We start from the raw sequence: 19224 nt of genomic DNA on the forward strand, positions 1-19224 counted from the left end.
GAACCTTGTCCTTGCGCCTTAAAAAGTTCTGCGGAAAAATACGTAGCTTAACAAGAAAATTTACTTAGTAGCTGATAACCTCTTATGTAATACTGTCTGCTTCAAGGTTGCAGAGATAAGAATAAATAATAATTAAGAGAAATTAAAAGGTTTTAGTTAGAGTGTCATTCTGTAAAAGGTAGTGTTTCTATTCTCTTAATTTTTCTGCGATGGAGTCAAACAACGGCAAAATACCCAGTATAGGATTTGGGACCAGTACTGGTATTGTAAGTACTTTTTTGGCCTCAACTGTAATAGTTATTTGTACAACTAGTTATGAAAGTCATACTTTTTTTCACGAATTTGCAGTTTGATTAATGAGGGCGTAGCCCGAGTTAATCAAGCAAATAAGTGGAAAAAAGAGGCTTTCATAACGTGTTGTACTGTCATTTCAAAATTTGGTTAGATTGTCACAAATTTAAAAAATTTCCCTGCTTGATTATGCCCACGTCAACAAAGTGTCAAAAAATTGAGAAAAAAATGACAATTAATGTCATACAACATGATGATAGGTTATATTTACGACTGTTTTACAATGGAGCATTTTCAATTGCGTCAAAGAATGACCTTGACGATCAAAATTTATTGCTCGCGACTGTACAATGGCCGGCAATAAAAACTAGCCATCACTTTTCTGTCTCGTCAAAATCCAAATGTGTAATTAATGCCTTAATGACACTGATATTTAAATGATGCTAACTTTTTTTGCCGGCTACTGTACCTACACGCTATTTTTTGCATATCGATGTAAGTTGAGAAATTTGACCTCAAAGGATTTATTATTTTTTTAACGTTGGAGACACTGTTTTATTTCCGTCACTAAAATGCCTGACATGCGGACCTATTAAAATGAACATAACATGTTGCTGAATTTCCTGCGATGTTTGAGGATTCTTCTATTGCAAAGTAGTAAAACTGACAACAATGCACTAGACATTGACGCTATTTATAACCTCAAACCAAGAAAAACAAGCTAATTCGACACTTCAGCAGACAGTTTTCCTCCCATTATGCCAAAACAACGTGAATGCATTTTAGGTGAATCCAGAAGAGCTGGAGAGAGCTATTGACACCGCAATCGCAGTAGGCTACCGTCACATTGACACAGCTTTTATCTACGGCACCGAAAAAGTAATCGGACAGACCCTTCAGAAATGGTTCAAATCTGGAAAACTAAAAAGAGAAGAGATCTTCATCACCACGAAGCTCCCAGTCATGGGGACTCATCAAGATCGCGTGGACTCTTTCATACAACGATCTCTGTCCAATCTCCAACTAGACTACGTCGATTTGTACCTGGTCCACTTCCCAGTGGGGGCCAAATCGGGGAGTAATAATTTACCCCTAAGAGACGAACAAGGACATCTGTTTCTCGAGCCCAAAACTGACCACGCCGCGATATGGAAGGTAACCACCCCATCCCCCCACGCACCAACAACTCAAAACCTCCATTTTGTAGAAAATGGAGGCACAGTTAGACGCCGGTCGCGCCAGAAGCATCGGCTTGTCCAATTACAACATCTCCCAAATCCAAACGGTCCTCAAATCCGCCAGATCTGCGCCCTCTTGTCTCCAAGTAGAGCTGCACGCCTACTTGCAACAGCGCGAACTGGTACACTTCTGCCACCAGAATGGCATCACAGTCGTGGCGTTCTCGCCGCTAGGGGCGCCGGACCACAACAAAAGAATGAAGGGTTATTTTGCGCAGTACGAGTGAGTGTTTGGTTTAATTGAGTCGCACAAGAGATTGAGTGAGGGTGTCTCAGGGAGCGCCCTCTTCCGGACATACTGGGCAACGCGGTGATCGGACGAATCGGGGAAAAACATGGGAAGAGTGCGGCTCAGGTGGCGCTCAGGTTTCTGGTACAGTTGGGAGTTGTTCCGATACCGAAGAGTATGAATCCTGGGCGGATCAAGGAAAACTTTGACGTGTTCGATTTTGAGTTGGATGGGGAAGATATGGAGAGGATGGCAGAGTTGGAAATGGGTGAAAGGGCGAGGGTTTCGGATTTTTTAAATATTTTTAAAGGGTGAGGGTTTTTGTGGGTTTGGTTGGGTTTAATGAAGAGTGTTGCAGGGTTGAACACCATCCAGATTATCCATTTGGAAAATTGTAATCTGTCTGGTTGTGGCTACTCGAAGGGGGAAAGGTCTTGGAAGTTGCCCAAAGTGTTTATAAAAATAAATAACAACTTAAAAAAATGATTTAATTTTTTCTCCCATCACAAATTACGAGTCCAATTTCCAAAACGATCAGTTTTAATTTGGTTAATAAGATTTAAAATAAATTAATTTAATTAGGCTCAACGTCATCACCTTGAGCTAGAAATAGAGTTCTTTCCGCTAAAAAATGTAAGACGATCATGTATAAAAGAGTGGCTCCTTCAAAAAGAGTTTTTGAGTCGATGACACCACACTTTCCTAAAAGAAAAATTTACGATGCAATCCGCGATTAACAACTTCTACAACAACCAGAATATTCTTGTAACTGGAGGTACCGGTTTCTTAGGAAAAGTCCTCGTGGAAAAACTGTTGCGAAGTACCGACGTTGCAAGCATCTATGTGTTGACACGTCCGAAGAAAGGTCAAGACGCACAGACAAGATTCGACGAGATCTTCAACACTCCGGTAAATATGTGAAATACAATTTGACGATTATTGTCAAAGAAGATTTTCTTAGCTCTTCGCTAGGGTGAAGATCGAACGTCCAGATTTCAAAACCCGTGTGGTTTTGCTAGACGGTGACCACACAAAAATCAATTTGAATTTACCCCTGAAGTGTCGTGAAGAGTTACTCTCGAAAATCAACGTCGTCTTTCATGTTGCCGCAACTGTGAATTTCGATGAAAATCTTAAAACAGCTTTTAATGTCAACGTGAAGGGGACAGAAAATGTGTTGTCGTTCTGCAAGAAATGTCACCATTTGAAGGTAAGACAAGAAATGCACTTTAATGTGCCACTGAAAATATTTGTAGTCGTTTGTTCACGTCTCTACGGCATTTTGCAATTGGAAAAGAAACCACGAAGGTGAAATCGACGAAATCGTGTACGATTGTCCTTTACACTATAAAAAAGTAGAAGTCATGTTGGAAGAGATGTCGTTGGAAGAAGCGCACAGCAAAACTGCTGAGTAAGTGAGAAAAAATTGTACACACTTTAGTATAATGAAAATCAAGTATAATAGGTGCGTGGCCTAATACCTACACCTTCACCAAAGCGCTGTCTGAGGTGTTGGTGCAAGATCATTTTGAAGATCTCCCAGTTGGAATTTTTCGACCAGGAGGAGGTATGTATCGAAATTTTTGATTCAATAAGGAAGACCGGGCATTTCTAGTGATATCTTCTTGTATGGAACCAATTAAATACTGGAAGGATTCCTTGGGCGCTCCTTGCAGCCTGATTGCCTTCGCAGCTTTAGGATATAGTCGACTTTTCGTGTGCGATTACCACCACAAGATAGAGGCTGTTCCAGTGGACATGACAGTAGCAGCACTCATAGCAAGTGCTTGGGACGTAACCAATAAAAACACAAAAGTTCCCGTTTATAATTACATCTCATCCAACGACAATCCCATCAATGTTTATGACTTCATTGCATACTGTTCTCTGCATATGACTCGTTATCCTTTGAGCAACGCTGTGTGGGCGCCGAGGCTCAAGATTGTCGACAGTTTTGATGAGTTTAAACGGTGGACATTTTGGTACCACTTTGTACCAGCACTTCTGATGGATTTGATTAGTCTGCTCTGCTTCAAGAAGCCACAGTTCTTCTCCAGAATGAGAAAAATTAACAATGTAATGCACAATTTCGCTTATTTCTCCACAAGGGGTTGGCCGTATTCAAATAAAAATGTTAGGGAAATGTGGAATAAAATGGACGAGACGGATCGAGAATTGTTCTGTTTTGATTTGACTAAAGTGAACTGGCTAGAACAAATTCGCAATGTGCAAAAATCATTGAGAATTTATCGGTTCAAGGATCCGTTGAGTACTTTACCCCAAGCAAAGACCAGATTGCAGAGGTAAAAAACATAATTTCTTGTTGGTAATTATTCAGTATTGTTCTTTTAGATTTGAAGCTATCGACGCTCTACTCCCTGCTCTGTTTTATTTTATTTTAATATTTCCAATTTGTAAAATTTTTGAAAAAATATTCTTCTAGTATATGAATGGGAGGGACAAATTGTTGTCAATAGGATGTTTTGTTTAACAAATATAAAGTGTGAATTACTTGAGTCAGTCTATGAATTATTGCCAAACTTAAAAAATCTGGCAGAAATTTTTCTCGTACAGTCTTGCGCAACATATGCAGCGTGATCAACAATGATTGAGTCTGTTGGCAAAGAAACAATTGAAAAATATTTGTGTTATTTTGTCTCGTTGACATTTAAAAAAATGTAGGTTATGTCGGTTATGTGACAAGGAAGACAGCTGGCACTTGGTGGCAGCCAAGATACAATAAATATTGAAAATGTAAAGTGTAAAAACCATTTTAATAAATAAACTACCTATTGCAAAAATGAACCTTTAAGGGTAAATTTCTAATTTACCAGTGAACACTATCAAAAATTCAAAACTGACAACCGGAAATGCGTTTGGGTTACAGTGGTACCAAAATCATTCAAATTTTCATTGTTATTCACTTAAAAATGTCTTAAAAGGTGTAAAGTAGAAAAAATAGAGTATGATATCTCGTTTATAAGGCATTTTGTAGCACTTATGCCCGTATGCACAAACGTTAACGAATTGTTAAATCCTCCGTTGACGAATCGTTAAATTTTTGACAGAGACTTTAACTGTTCGTCAGGCGTTTGATAATTCGTCAAGTTAACAGTCTGTCAAGCCTTAATTAACCTTATTTTGGTATGCACAAACGAGTTTTCGGTCTTAACAAGTTGTCAAAAACCCTTTGACGGAGAATTAACTTAATGGGTGAAGCTTGACCAATTAAATAATTTGACATTTTGTGTTTTTGATAAGATTTCAAAGAAAACAAGTGTTTTAGTATCGTTTATATTTTTTCTACAGGTAAGTCGTAAATAAAAATATAACAAATAGGTAATTATTGCTGATTCATCTTAAAAAACAGCTAAAATGGATTCGGATTTGTCGAGTTTAAGCGATTTTGAAGAAGCATCTCCAAGGATGCGTCGTCGTGTTCAGAGAAGCGTTCGCATTCGCTTCATTAGAAATAGAGAGGACCCATTTGAATTGTTAGATGACCGGGAATTTAAGCAAAGATTTCGGCTTAGTAAAATGACAGTGGCAAACTTACTCGAAGAAATAGGTCCGGCAATTGAACCTAAAACAAATCGCAACAAATCGATTAATGCCCGCTTACAATTATTGATAACTCTGCGATTTTATGCGACAGGTGCATTTCAACAGCTCATTGGTGATTATATTCACATAAACCAATCTAATGTATCCCGAATTATAAAACGGGTTACATTGCAATTAGGAAGATTGTCTAGCCAATATATTAAAATGCCAACCACAAATGAAGAAATGTCAAAAACAATGTTTGGATTCCTCGAGTTTTAGGGGCCGTTGATTGCAGCCATGTAAAAATTCAATCACCAGGTGGTGCAAACGCCGAGTTGTTTCGGAACCGAAAAGGTTATTTTTCTATCAACGTGGAAGCAATTTGTGATGCAGAGCTCAAACTTCTTCATATTATAGCCCGATGGCCAGGATCAGTACATGATAGTACGATATTTAACAATTCGCCTTTGCCAGTAGAATTTCGCATTGGTCAATATGGAAATGGTTTTTTGTTGGGTGATAGTGGGTATCCCTGCAAACCATTTCTATTAACTCCGTTGCTACACCCTGCAAATGCCAGTCAAGAGGCATACAATCGAGCCCACATTCTAACACGGAACACCATAGAACGATTTTTTGGTGTATTAAAGCGCAGGTTTCCTTGTCTTGCGTTGGGATTGCGTTGTCAACTAAATACAGTCCTCCAAATTATTGTTGCCTGTGGAGTATTGCACAATATTTGTAAATTACAAAACGATATTTTAGACATTGAGGAAAACATAGAATTGGATGAAGAGGACGAGGACGAGGATGTTGCAGAAAACAACGCTAGAGAAGAAAACGAACAAAATCCGAATTACGCTGTTAGAAATGCATTAATTGCCACTGTATTTGCTCGTTAATTAAAAAAAAAAGTTAATAAATGTTAAACTCTCTTTAATAATCGGTCATATTCAATTTTTTTTTTTTTAATTCAATTTGTTTTATTTTGCGATCTAATATTGCCGCTTTCAATTTCTCCTGGTAAAATTGCCGTTTCAGTTCGCTCAATTTTATTAGCGGCCGTTTAATGAGTCGTTTGGGATGAGGAGGTCTGGTAGCACGTCCAGCTTCGGGATTGGGCGTTGGTTTTGTTCCAGGAAAAGTGTTCTCTGGAGGTGCTGGCTCTGCTTCAGGTACAGATTCTTCTGGAAGGTTGAGCGCTGAAAGAGTTTGTGGTAGGATTGGAGGGATAGCAAATTAGTCAGATATACGAGTATTACAGAAATATGACGCTGCACTGTCGAACTCATTTTGTAGCGGCTCTACATGTACCAGTTCCGCCAACAAAATTTCCTGCGTGCAGGTAAGCTTGGAGCCACCAGCAGAACCACCACCAGTTTTGAATAATTGTTTCTTAAAAAAATTCAAATTAAAAAAAGAAATAAACATTTTTTCAATAGTACCTTATCGTCAGCCGCACTATTGCGCGCCGCTTTTAATTTCGCTTCATATTCGCATTGCTGGAATTTACATAATTATAAAACCAAAATATGTATGTACAAACAAAACCACAGGTATAACTTACATGTTTTTCTGCAACAGTTTTCCGTGTCGATCGCTTCAAATTATCGTAAAGCACTTTTAACTGCCGCACCAAACGGGGTCCCGTTTCACACTGGGCATTATATTCTGCGCAAACCTTTGCCCAAGTTGCGGTTTTTGAAGATATCACACAATTTTTGGTAGACTTGTCTTCAATTATCTTTGCATATCTACGCATGGATAAGAAAATGTTAAATTAGGATAAGTTTGGATTTAAGTCAATTAGATAGTTAATTGGTGGTAGGTAGATGTAGGTATGTAGTATGGTATACAGGTATTGGTTATGCAAGAATATTAATAAATTATGTATTATATGTAGGTACTTACTTTCCAACAATGGCCAGCAATAACTGCTTATCCCGCTCCGTAAAATTAACCCTTTTTTGAGAACACGAACTCATTGTTTAATACACAGAAAAAACGAAACGAATGGACAACACAATAGTCACTATCAAACGTCAAACGGAGATACTTTTTTAACATTTGGCATTAGCGAATACGTACGCGATTTTAAATAATTTTCAATGTTGCCAAGAGTACTATTCGTCAACACGACATCATACGGAAATAAATTTGACGGATTGTCAGATTTGACGATTCATTAGTTGACAAATCGTTAAAGCAAGTTTTGTGCATACGCGCATAAATCCTTCAATGCACTCCTCGCAAGCTCGTCGTGCCCTAAGCCGTGCTACTATGTTATATTATGTAAACTTTTAATTTCTGCTGCCTACAAAAAATATATGTTGTCCATTGAATGTAAACTGTCGAAAGATCCGAAAAGGTTGTGGGGTTACAGTCACCAGAAAAAGGGCCGTTCTCGAATACCTGGCACGATGCATTTTGATGATCTAACGCTATCCTCACCTCAAGACATTGTTGATGCATTTTCCTCTTTTTTCAATCAAGTATATTTAGCATCCGATCCTGAATATACGAAGAGAGTTGTTGACACTAATTTTCATAATATTATTTCAATTACACAAATTTTCGAAGAGGAAATAATATCTTCACTAAAATCTTTTAAAACCTCCTTGACTGCTGGGCTTGACGGGATTCCAAGTTTCCTTCTTCGGGATTATGCTCAAATATTTGTAACACCACTGTTTTCGATATTCAACCTCATAATTAAATCTTCAACTTTTCCCACAGTTTGGAAGCAAGCACGGGTCTCACCGATTTTTAAAAAAGGAGATTTGTCAAACATCGAACACTTTAGACCCATTTCCATAATATGTAATTTTTCAAAGATCTTAGAATCTATATTATACAGAGTGTCCCCAAAAAAAAAGACGAGTCCATAGCTCCCTTATTTATCGGAGGATTTTAATTATCTATACACCATATTAAATGGTTGTTAATAGGCTACAAAACGGCTTAATAAATTGACGTATAGCTCCAAGGGCTTCAAGACTAAACTGTCAAAATATTTTTTTTCAAATGGGATTACATACTTTGTTTTAGTAATTCTGATAGAGATTTTAATTCTGAAAACAACAATGTATCACAAGTATAACTTCACATAAAAAAAAATTACACTAACTTTTGAAACAAATGACGAGCACTAAGCGAAAAGCTATCAAAATGCATTGCTTACAATGTAATAACCAAATTAAGGCAGCTGGAAAAACAAATAACAAATAATAACATGTGGGATTGCGCAGATATGCCGCCAATGTTTAGCGCAAAATGGAACATAGAAGATAGTAGCGTTTTTTACATTTTTTTGGTGAAATTTTTGGTATTTAAGTGTATACTTGTGATACATTGTTGTTTTCAGAATAAAAATCTCTATCAGAATTACTAAAAAAAATATGTAATCCCATTTGAAAAAAAATATTTTGACAGTTTACCCTTGAAACCCATGGGGCTATACTTGAATTTATTAGGCTATTTTGTAGTCTATTAACAACTATTTAATTTGGTATACAGATAATTAAAATCTTCCGATAAATAACGGAGTTATGGACTCGTCTTCTTTTTTGGGGACACCCTGTATAAACGCATTTATGCAGGCGTAGAGAACTATATTTCACCTCATCAACACGGATTTGTAGAAAGAAGATCAACACTCACCAACCTCGCTTATTTTTCGCAATACGTTTCAGAGGCAATTGACTCTAAATATCAAGTGGACGTTCTATATACAGATTTTCAGAAAGCGTTTGACCAAATCGATCATTTCATTCTACTCAGAAAACTTGAACTGTTTGGTTTTGATAATTCTTTACTTGCCTTATTTCGGTCATATCTGCTAGATAGGCGCCACTATGTTACCTACCAAAACTTTGTATCCAAGTCCTTTACACCGACCTCAGGCGTTCCGCAAGGTTCAAACCTTGGACCTCTTCTATTTCTACTTTTCATAAACGATATGGTCAATGTTATTACCTGTGAAAAGTTGCTTTTCGCTGATGATCTTAAATTGTTTATTAGAATCGAATCTAATAGTGATTTTAATCTACTACAAAATAACTGAGACGCTGTTGTTGAATGGTCATCTCGAAATCGGCTCTCTTTGAATACTGCTAAATGTTTTGTATCCTCATATTCCCGGATTCGTTCTGTCAAGGAACATACGTATATAATTGACCAACATCGTTTAGAACGAGTCTACAAATTCAAAGATTTGGGTGTCACTTTCGATACGGAATTAAGTTTTAACGATCATCTTAACAATATTGTTAGCAAAGCTCTAAAAACGTATGGATTTGTATTTAGAAATTGTAAAGACTTCAGCAATCCAAAAACTCTATTGCTACTGTACACGTCATTGATTAGATCTCAACTGGAATATTGTTCACTTATATGGTATCCGATATACATCACAAATATTAATGAACTCGAGAAAGTCCAACGAAAATATTTGAAGTTTTTAAGTTTTCAACTTGAATCAACTTGAATCAGTTCGCTACAAGGTGTGACATTCACTTTGACTCTTTGAAAACAATTCTTGACGCTGTAGAATACCGACTGTTGTCTTTAAAGAGTTGATCATTATTATGACTTGTAATCTAGTTGTATGTACCGTGCTCTCAGCACATTATTTCCTGTAATTGGGTGCTTCCTGTAGGAAACAACACTATCCCACCTCCACCCGGCGGCACGGCAATTTTGCCGGAGTACATACACTATTACGGATATTACTATCAAGTAATAGTGCAGTGCTTATCAACATAATTACCGGCGTCTCGCCTCCGCATTTTGACTTTGTTGTGTATTATGTTCTGTGTCAATGTTATGGAACTTCCTCACGATGTGACATGAGTATAATAATATACCTTTTTGAATTTCAACTACCAATGTGTTCTCTAAGTCCAAAATTTTTAAATTTTTAAAAAGAGATTGCGGTACTATTCCCGTTGCTGAAATTACAAGTGGTAAAATCGAAATTTTTTCTAAACACCATTCTCATAGCAACGGACAGCTCTAAATATATATTAATTTTTGTGTTATATGTCTGTGTTATATTATGTGAATTTGGAACAGCTATATCTAAAAGATATGCTTGCTTTTGTTGTTTATTTAAAATTATAATGTCTGGTCTGTTATGCTTAATATGAATGTCAGTTAAAATTGTTCTATCAAAATATAACTTGTAACTGTCATTTTCCAAACAACTTTCTGGTGTATAACTATAATGTGGTTGTGTATTCTTTAATAAATTGAATTTAACAGCTAAATTCATGTGTATAATTTTAGCGAATATATCGTGTCGTTTTTTATATTCGCTTTGAGCCAAAACGGTGCAAGAAGAAATGATGTGTTCAATTGTTTCCCCTTCAGTTCCGCAAATCCTACATTTATCAATTATCGATTATATACCGCATATGTGTTTTTTATAATTTCTTGTATTTATAACACGATCTTGTATTGCAAATATAAAACCCTCCGTCTCAGGGTGAATATTTGATTTCTTAAGCCATGCATGAGAGGCCTGAATATTAACTTCTGGTTGTTCCAGTTCTTTAAAGTATCTCCCATGTAAAGACTTCTGTTTTATATTTGCTATAGTGTCAGGTATACTTGGCTTAACAATATCTGAAATTATATTATCACTTAAATTTAAAGGTGTGTAGCCTTTATCGGCTGAAACCAAAGCATTAAAAAAGGTGTTATCACGAGCTCTATTGAGGAAATAATTTTTTAGTGAAGCAATTTGATTTTTTAGCAGTACTTCTAGATTTGAAAAACCCCTACCACCGTTTTCGCGTGGTAAATTAAATCTTTCAATAGCAGATTTAGGATGGTGTTTACTAAATTTGGTAAAAAGAACTCTAGTTTTAATGTTTATGTTCTGTAAATTAGTTTTGGACCATTTTATAACACCGAAAGAATAGGTCAGTAATGGAACAGCATATGTATTAACTGCTTTAATTAAATTATTACCGTTTAATTTTGATTTTAAAATAGATTTAATTCTTAAATAAAATTGCTTTTCTAAATTTTCTTTTATAATTGAATGTTGAATATGATTTGATTGATTAATACCTAAATATTTATAAAATTCTCCTTTATTTAAATTTTTAATGATTTCTCCTTCTTGAGTTATATATTCTAAATGTTCGTAATGACCGCGACATATTGATTGCATTTTACACTTATCAATACCAAAACTCATTCCAATATCATTTGAGAAATTTTCAGTTATTGTTAGTAAAGATAAAATGTGATTCTTTTTTGATGCATAAAGTTTTATGTCATCCATATAAAGAAGGTGATTTAATTTGGATAGTGTGGTATTATTAAGTCTAATATTGAAACCATATCCAGTGCTATTTAATAGATTTGTCAAAGGATTAATGGCTAGACAAAACCATAAAGGACTTAGAGAATCTCCTTGATAAATTCCCCGTTTAATTTGAATAGGCTCGGATTTTAATTTAGTATTGTTTATTGATAAATTTAAAGTAGTTTTCCAAAATGTCATAACATGAGATAAAAAGTTAATCAAATCCAAATTAATTTTATAAATTTTAAGAATTTTAATTAACCATGAATGTGGTACTGAATCATAGGCTTTTTTGTAGTCTATGAATGCGGTACAAATATTTCTATTATTTTTTCTAGCTTGTTCCATTATTACCGTATCTATTATGAGTTGTTCTTTACAACCAAAACACTCTTTAATACAACCTTTTTGTTCTTCATTAAGTATATTTAATTTCTGACAATGGTCGTAAATTATTACTTTAATGCAAGATGTCATAATTTTATAAATTGTAGGTAGACATGTGATTGGCCTATATTTTGATGGATTCTTAGTATCGGAATCTTTTGGTTTCAGATATGTTATACCATGGGCCAAAAACTCTGGAAATGTGTTAGGTTCCCTAATAAATCCGTTAAAGTGATCAAGTAAGCATTTATGAATACAAGTAAATTTTTTTAACCAAAAGTTATGAATTTGGTCACCTCCAGGGGATTTCCAATTATGTGAACTATTCATATTTTTAACTAAAATTTCAAGGCTAATTTGAATATGATGTCGATTATTACTATCTGGTATATCATTTTCTAAATGAGGAATCCATTCTGCCTGATTATTAAATTGAACTTCATTTTACCATATGTTTTACCAGAATTCTTTAATTTCGTTTATATTTGGTGTACCATTATTAGTTTGAGTTTTATTATCTGTTAAATTTTTGTAAAACAACTTCTCATTATTTCTAAATAGTTTGTTTTCAAATTTCCGTTGTTTATTATTTTTATATCTTTTGAGTCGTTTAGAATAAATATTTAACTTCTGTAATAAAGTGTCTTTGATTTCTATTAATGTTTTATTATATTCATTATATTTTAAACAATGTATTCGGTTGTTCTTTAAAATGGATTGAATACAATTATTTAGATGATTAGAATTTATACCCTTTATTGAGTTATTCTACCTAAATTATTATTATTATTATTATTATTATTATTATTATTATGGATTGTGGATAAGTATGGCAACTGGGGTTAAAGGAATCCTATATGATTCTCCATGTGAATGGATTCTGCGGCAGAGTGTTCGCATAGACACCTGTCTTTCCACAACATCCCTCCAAGTAGCCTCCACCGACCGAGTTATCTCAAATAGGTTAACTGAAGCCAGTCGCCGAAGACGCCTTTCTTTACGTTCATTCGTAATTCGTGGCCGACCACTACCTTTTCTACGCCTTTCTGAGCCTGATTGTAGAGTCACTTCGACTAAATCTTCTGACAATTTCGCGAAAAGATAACCCGGCCTCAGGGACTCCCACAATTCGACCCCTCTCAAAAGGAGTTAATTGATTGTAATGCTGATTACGACGAACGCGGGACATGACAACGACACAAATAAAGGAAATCAACGTCTAAACTGTCACTAATTATTAACTTTGCTACACACGAGACAAAAGAATGTACCTACTTGTTAATGGTTATTTATGCAACAAGGGCAAAAAGTGAATGATTATTGCACGCGACGTGAAAATTGTCCCAAGAGCTTCAGGCGAGTGGAACAACACGTCAAGTGCAGTAACACTTTTTGCACGTGTTGCATACAACATTTTTTTCTACGAAAACGATAAACAACAATTCAGTCCTGTGCGTGTTGTGTGAAAAACACCCACTTTTTGCACGATCGTAGGCAGACTATTGACAGATGCGTGCAATAAAAACTTTATTGCACTAGTGCAATCAAGAGGAACTTTTTTCACTAAAAACAATAAACACAATAAACACAATAAACAGTCACTTTTTGCACGATAGTAGAAAAAAGATTAAATACAAGACAAAAAACATCCAAGAAGTTCGCTGTTCATGATAAAATTTTAATCATTCGTTCCTTCATTTGAGCTGTATATGTTACAAAAATTTCAAGTTCGTACGAGCATTCCTTCTGGGTGTTCTGCTTTTTTTGGCGATCAAAAATAATTACATATTTTTGTCAATCAAATTAATATCTATTAGAGTACGGTAGGTGTATTTTCCAGAGAGATAACTAGGTTTCAGACTAGAGGCGAAGCCGAGTGCCTGATTATTTGAAGCGCTGAAAAATACCTACCGTACGACATTTATATTAGACTTTTCGAATAACCAAATGTTTTATTTTGTATTTTTGCAGATTTTTATGAAATTACTAATATCAAACTTCTTGACATACACAGCTGCCAACAGTGCCAACCCGTTATGATTATGATTATTTATTAGTCAATACATCATGAAAATGTGTTTTTCTACTTTGGGTCTATATGAAAACTATTACGACACGCATTTTGCGTGCTATAATAGAAATTTGCGTATCGAAACAGACTAGTGTAATGTTCTTCAAGATTGACAGGATGAAAATGAAATGTCAAAACGAATTTTAATTTAAGTTGTTTCCGTGGAATATACAATTGTTGCACACATTAAACATGTCTTGGCCAATTAGACTAATCCCTGGTAAATTGCTGTCCATAACATTTTGGTAAAAATTGGTTTCACCGCGAACTATTGTGCTGTCGTGTTGTCGAATAGCGCCATTTGAATCTTCCGAACAATGATATTTATTGCCAACCACGACAAAATTTCCCAAATTTGAAAAATTGTTAATTTTCGCTTAAAAATGGTTTAAAAGGTGCAAAGTAGAAAAAATAATGTCGTTTATAAGACATTTTGTAGCACTTACCCTAAACCCGTGCGTGCTACAAAATGCTTCTTAAAAGACTCGTTTCATAATATACTACCTATTTTGTGTTCACTAGTTCATATTGCGAAAGAAAATAAAAAATTCTTCTAAAAACCAAAAAATGACGTTTCTTGTTTCTCGTTTCTTCTGTTCATTTCTATTTATCTTCATCTAGACTAGATCTAGTAATCGATGAGACGGTGAAATAATCGATAGGAAATAAAGGATTATACAGAGCAATCAGATTCCTAAATATCAAAATATTATTTGATCTAACAAAACAATACTAGGTAGATTGTTTTACAAGTAAAGAAAAGTGAAGGTTTACTACCGATTGAAAAAAGTACATTTTCACGAGCTAGTAAACCTTCACTTTTCTAAGGAGAAGATCACGCTATTTTTTGTGTAGACAATGGAAAGGTTTGAATGAATAAGTAATTTTTTACACAAATTTCTTTAATCAAAGTTGTGTTTTTTTTCAAAACATGCGTAGTTACGAGTAAACCAGCGACTTCAAATTTACTATCTACGAAGCCGAGAGACAAGTATCTATATCTAATCAATGATACCAACATACAATGCATTTAGGATGAATTTTCCCAGAAGTTTACCCCAAGCAATTTCACGTTTTTTCGTCAATTGAAATCTAAATAACAGGTTACAAATTTAAATAAGTCAAAAATAAGACAAGTTTTAGTTACTAATGTTCAGAAAGTATTTTAAAAACAGATTAAAAAACTTTCAGTACAACATATTTGGCGCCCACTATCCACAAACTCCCAAAACATTTACTTTGCTCACTAGTGAGAAAATATTATTTCCTCACTAGTGATTCAATTGCCATCTTTCCTAACTATTTTCAATGAACCAAAACCACTAAAATCCATTGATAATGGAAAAAAAAATTTGTTACACAATTTTTAATTAAATCTTAGTCAATTAATCATGTGCTTTTAAATGTAAACAAAAGAAATCAAAACCTGGAAAAATAAGAAAAAACAAAACAGCATCAGGAGAATATTTGTATTATTTTTTATCATGTTACTCTAATTTTACTTTATACGATTACAAGTAGTTGGTGCGGTCATTTTGGTACACCCTGTATTTTATATTTGTTACTTGTTCAAAACAAAATTCAAATTTCAAAGACGATTTGCAGCGGTCTGAATCAAGAGAACATTTCGTCAACTTCAAGCGTCAACACATCAACGAAGAACTTCCTTTCCATTGATACTTCACGTGGATAAGTCGTTTAAAAAAAATGTGTTACTGCGTTGCTAATGAGTAAAGTGTTGCTTGTTGCAAACAAGGAAAGTGGCACTTTTCTTTATTGATTTCTACCTATAATGAAATTTTTTTAATAAACAATTGTCAGTGTCAAAATGAAGTAAAAAACCATACTGTACCACCCTAAAATTTGGACATATGGACCAGCTGTATAACAATTTGACACCAAATCATGGTTAAGGTTATGTTCACTTCACTTCCCGAACCTTTCTTCCGTGAATTCATTTTCAAAACAAATTTAATGAGAAATCAGGAGAAACCTTTTCGAATTTGAAATAAACTCTCGCTCGTTAGGGCGCAGGCTCAGTTACATAAAAAATTTTGACACTCAATGTGACCAATCGTATTATCATGAAAATCACAGTTTGGCTCATACCAACGTTTTGACAATTGTTTATTAAAAAAATTCAACTATACATAGTAAAATGACTGTTTTCCATTGAGTACACTAAAATTGTTATTTATTTCAATTTAAAACAATATCCTTAATTTTTATAAAATCATTTAATCTTACTTCATAGCACTTTCTCGGAAATTGTTTACTTGACTCAATTCTCCACTTGTTATTAATTACTTACAAGGAAAAATAAATTAATTTAATTATGAAAGTCATCAGTTGCAAACTTTGAGCTGGGAATCTTTTTTTCACGAAAAAATATAAAACGATAATGTATAAAAGATCAGCTCCTTCAAGTAGATCTTTTGAGTCGACGAGACACACTCGCCACACTTTTGTCAAAGAAAGAGTTAACGATGCAATCCGCAATTAACAACTTCTACAACAACCAGAATATTTTTGTAACAGGAGGTACCGGTTTCTTAGGCAAAGTCCTCGTGGAAAAACTGTTGAGAAGTACCGACGTTGCAAGCATCTATGTGTTGACACGTTCGAAGAAAGGCGAAAACGCACAGACAAGATTCGACGAGATCTTCAACACTCCGGTAAATATGTGAAATATAATTTGACAATTATTGTCAAAGAAGATTTTCTTAGCTCTTCGCTAGGGTGAAGATCGAACGTCCAGATTTCAAAACCCGTGTGGTTTTTCTAGACGGTGACCACACAAAAATCAATTTGAATTTACCCCTGAAGTGTCGTGAAGAGCTACTCTCGAAAATCAACGTCGTCTTTCATGTTGCCGCAACTGTGAATTTCGATGAAAATATTAAAACAGCTTTCAATATCAACGTGAAGGGGACAGAGAATGTGTTGTCGTTCTGCAAGGAATGTCGTCATTTAAAGGTAATATAAAACATATACTGTCATGATCCACTCAAAACATTTCTAGTCGTTTGTTTACGTCTCTACTGCATATTGCAATTGGCAAAGAAACCACGAAGGTGAAATCGACGAAATCGTGTACGATTGTCCTTTACACTATAAAAAAGTGGAAGCCATGTTGGAAGACATGTCGTGGGAAGAAGCGCACAGCAAAACTGCTGAGTAAGTGAAAAAAAAAAATTGTACACACTTTACCATAATGAAAATCAAGTATAATAGATTCGTGGCCTAATACCTACACCTTCACCAAAGCACTGTCTGAGGTGTTGGTGAAAGATAATTCTGAAGATCTACCAGTTGGAATTTTTCGACCAGGAGCAGGTAGATATCGAAATGTTTTGATAAAATAAGGAAGACGGACATTTCTAGTGATATCTTCTTGTATGGAACCAATTAAATTCTGGAAGGATTCCTTGGGAGCTCCTTGCAACCTGATTGCCTTCGCAGCTTTAGGATATAGTCGACTATTCGTGTGCGACTACCACCATAAGATAGAGGTTGTTCCGGTCGACATGACAATAGCAGCACTCATAGCAAGTGCTTGGGACGTAACCAATAAAAACACAAAAGTTCCTGTTTACAATTACATCTCATCCAACGACAATCCAATCAATGTTTACGACTTCAATGCATACTGTTCTCTGCATTTGACTCGTTATCCTTTGAGCAACGCTGCGTGGGCGCCGAGGTTGAAGCTTGTCGATAGCTTGGATGAGTTTAAACTTTGGACATTTTGGTACCACTTTGTACCAGCACTTCTGATGGATTTAATTAGTCTGCTCTGCTTCAAGAAGCCACAGTTCTTCTCCAGAATGAGAAAAATTAACAATGCAATGCACAATTTCGCTTATTTCTCCACAAGGAGTTGGCCGTATTCAAATAAAAATGTTAGGGAATTGTGGAATAAAATGGACGAGGCGGATCGAGAATTGTTCTGTTTTGATTTGACTAAAGTGAACTGGCTAGAACAAATTCGCAATGTGCAAAAATCATTGAGAATTTATCGGTTCAAGGATCCGCTGAGTACTTTACCCCAAGCAAAGACCATATTGCAGAGGTAAAAAAGATAATTTCTTGTTGGTAATTATTCAGTGTTGTTCTTTTAGATTTCAAGCTGTCGACGCTCTACTCCCTGCTCTGCTTTATTTTATTTTAATATTTCTAATTTGTAAAATTTTTGAAAAAATATTCTTCTAATATATGAATGGGAGGGTCAAATTTTATTGTTGTCAATAGGATGTTTTGTTTAACAAATATAAAGGGTGAATTACTTCAGTCATTCTATGAATTATTGCCAAACTAAAAAAACCTGGCAAAAATTTTTCTCGTACAGTCTTGCACAACATATACAGCGTGATCAACAATGATTGAGTCTGTTGGCAAAGAAACAATTGAAAAATATTGGTGTTGTTTCGTTGACATTTAAAAAAATATAGGTTATGTCGGTTATGTGACAAGGAAGACAGCTGGCATTCGGTGGCAGCCAAGATATAATAATATTGAAAATGTAAGTGTAAAAACCATTTTAATAAATAAACTACCTATTACAAAAATGAACCTTTGAGGGTAAATTTCTAATTTACCTGTGAACACTGTCAAAAACTCAAAACTGACAACCGGAAATGCGTTTAGATTACAGTGGTGCCAAAATCATTCAAATTTTTATTGTCACAAACAGATTCTTCAACACGCCCTAGAAAAAATGGTACATTTGACTCTCCTGTAAATTTAATCATGTTGTGAATCGTTTCGGTATTAAAGTTTCTTTTTCTACTTTGCGTTTCAATGAAAGCATTTAATTTTTTTAACCGCCCGGTTTTTTTGTTTCAATAAAAAATATAGATACAAAAAATACGACACACTTGTTCTTTATTTCATTTTTTATTTTTTGTATAATTTTTTTTTGTCAATTTTATACAATTTGAAAAAGATAGACAAATTAATTGTGTAGCCTAGGCGAAACCTGACCAGGAGAGCAATAAAAAACCTAAGGAAATGTCAAAAAACGCGTTATTGTTTTTCAAATATGGCATAGCCAAACTATACCTCATTTTTCCTATCATTCGTATTTTTCAAATAACTCGAAAATTAGTACATAGTGACGTATTTGTAAACGCTCGCATCTGATGTA

At 34.8% G+C, this 19224-nt stretch overlaps 3 protein-coding genes and 1 long non-coding RNA gene across 5 annotated transcripts; 3 read left to right on the forward strand and 1 right to left on the reverse strand.

Annotated features, from left to right (window-relative positions):
• The first annotated feature begins 94 nt into the window (after nucleotides 1-94).
• Nucleotides 95-2244, forward strand: LOC138128855 (1,5-anhydro-D-fructose reductase-like). The gene is made up of 5 exons (XM_069045068.1): nucleotides 95-266; nucleotides 1078-1446; nucleotides 1499-1752; nucleotides 1806-2069; nucleotides 2117-2244. The coding sequence occupies exons 1-5, from the start codon at nucleotides 210-212 to the stop codon at nucleotides 2154-2156; spliced, it is 984 nt and encodes a 327-aa protein (XP_068901169.1). The 5' UTR covers nucleotides 95-209; the 3' UTR covers nucleotides 2157-2244.
• A 23-nt stretch (nucleotides 2245-2267) lies between these two features.
• On the forward strand, nucleotides 2268-4274 carry LOC138128853 (fatty acyl-CoA reductase wat-like). Its single transcript, XM_069045064.1, has 6 exons — nucleotides 2268-2667; nucleotides 2720-2968; nucleotides 3015-3169; nucleotides 3216-3325; nucleotides 3374-4061; nucleotides 4111-4274. The coding sequence occupies exons 1-6, from the start codon at nucleotides 2479-2481 to the stop codon at nucleotides 4199-4201; spliced, it is 1482 nt and encodes a 493-aa protein (XP_068901165.1). The 5' UTR covers nucleotides 2268-2478; the 3' UTR covers nucleotides 4202-4274.
• Nucleotides 4275-5038: 764 nt separating this feature from the next.
• Nucleotides 5039-8779, reverse strand: LOC138129009 (uncharacterized). 2 transcript variants are annotated; one of them, XR_011159007.1, is made up of 5 exons: nucleotides 7216-8779; nucleotides 6872-7058; nucleotides 6750-6806; nucleotides 6567-6699; nucleotides 5039-6506 (listed from the first exon to the last, which is right to left on the reverse strand). It is a non-coding gene; the product is annotated as an uncharacterized lncRNA (long non-coding RNA). The 2 variants fall into 2 exon arrangements; XR_011159006.1 differs by having other exon boundaries at nucleotides 6872-8769.
• A 7679-nt stretch (nucleotides 8780-16458) lies between these two features.
• On the forward strand, nucleotides 16459-17443 carry LOC138128221 (fatty acyl-CoA reductase wat-like). Its single transcript, XM_069044411.1, has 4 exons — nucleotides 16459-16753; nucleotides 16806-17054; nucleotides 17101-17255; nucleotides 17305-17443. The coding sequence occupies exons 1-4, from the start codon at nucleotides 16565-16567 to the stop codon at nucleotides 17441-17443; spliced, it is 732 nt and encodes a 243-aa protein (XP_068900512.1). The 5' UTR covers nucleotides 16459-16564.
• The last annotated feature ends 1781 nt before the right edge of the window (nucleotides 17444-19224 follow it).

This window comes from Tenebrio molitor, chromosome 4 (assembly GCF_963966145.1).
Source record: "Tenebrio molitor chromosome 4, icTenMoli1.1, whole genome shotgun sequence".
Classification (NCBI taxonomy): Eukaryota; Metazoa; Arthropoda; class Insecta; order Coleoptera; family Tenebrionidae; genus Tenebrio; species Tenebrio molitor.

What these genes read in the sequence shown, in the direction of transcription:
- LOC138128855 (XM_069045068.1), top strand. Translation starts at nt 210, where the DNA reads ATGGAGTCAAACAACGGCAAAATACCCAGTATAGGATTTGGGACCAGT. An exon ending in TTGGGACCAGTACTGGTATT is followed by an intron (nt 267 to 1,077) that starts GTAAGTACTTTT and finishes AATGCATTTTAG; the next exon opens with GTGAATCCAGAAGAGCTGGA. An exon ending in TTTTTAAATATTTTTAAAGG is followed by an intron (nt 2,070 to 2,116) that starts GTGAGGGTTTTT and finishes AGAGTGTTGCAG; the next exon opens with GGTTGAACACCATCCAGATT.
- LOC138128853 (XM_069045064.1), top strand. Translation starts at nt 2,479, where the DNA reads ATGCAATCCGCGATTAACAACTTCTACAACAACCAGAATATTCTTGTA. An exon ending in AATTTTTCGACCAGGAGGAG is followed by an intron (nt 3,326 to 3,373) that starts GTATGTATCGAA and finishes GGGCATTTCTAG; the next exon opens with TGATATCTTCTTGTATGGAA. An exon ending in GCAAAGACCAGATTGCAGAG is followed by an intron (nt 4,062 to 4,110) that starts GTAAAAAACATA and finishes TTGTTCTTTTAG; the next exon opens with ATTTGAAGCTATCGACGCTC.
- LOC138128221 (XM_069044411.1), top strand. Translation starts at nt 16,565, where the DNA reads ATGCAATCCGCAATTAACAACTTCTACAACAACCAGAATATTTTTGTA. An exon ending in ACGAGATCTTCAACACTCCG is followed by an intron (nt 16,754 to 16,805) that starts GTAAATATGTGA and finishes AGATTTTCTTAG; the next exon opens with CTCTTCGCTAGGGTGAAGAT. An exon ending in AGGAATGTCGTCATTTAAAG is followed by an intron (nt 17,055 to 17,100) that starts GTAATATAAAAC and finishes AAACATTTCTAG; the next exon opens with TCGTTTGTTTACGTCTCTAC.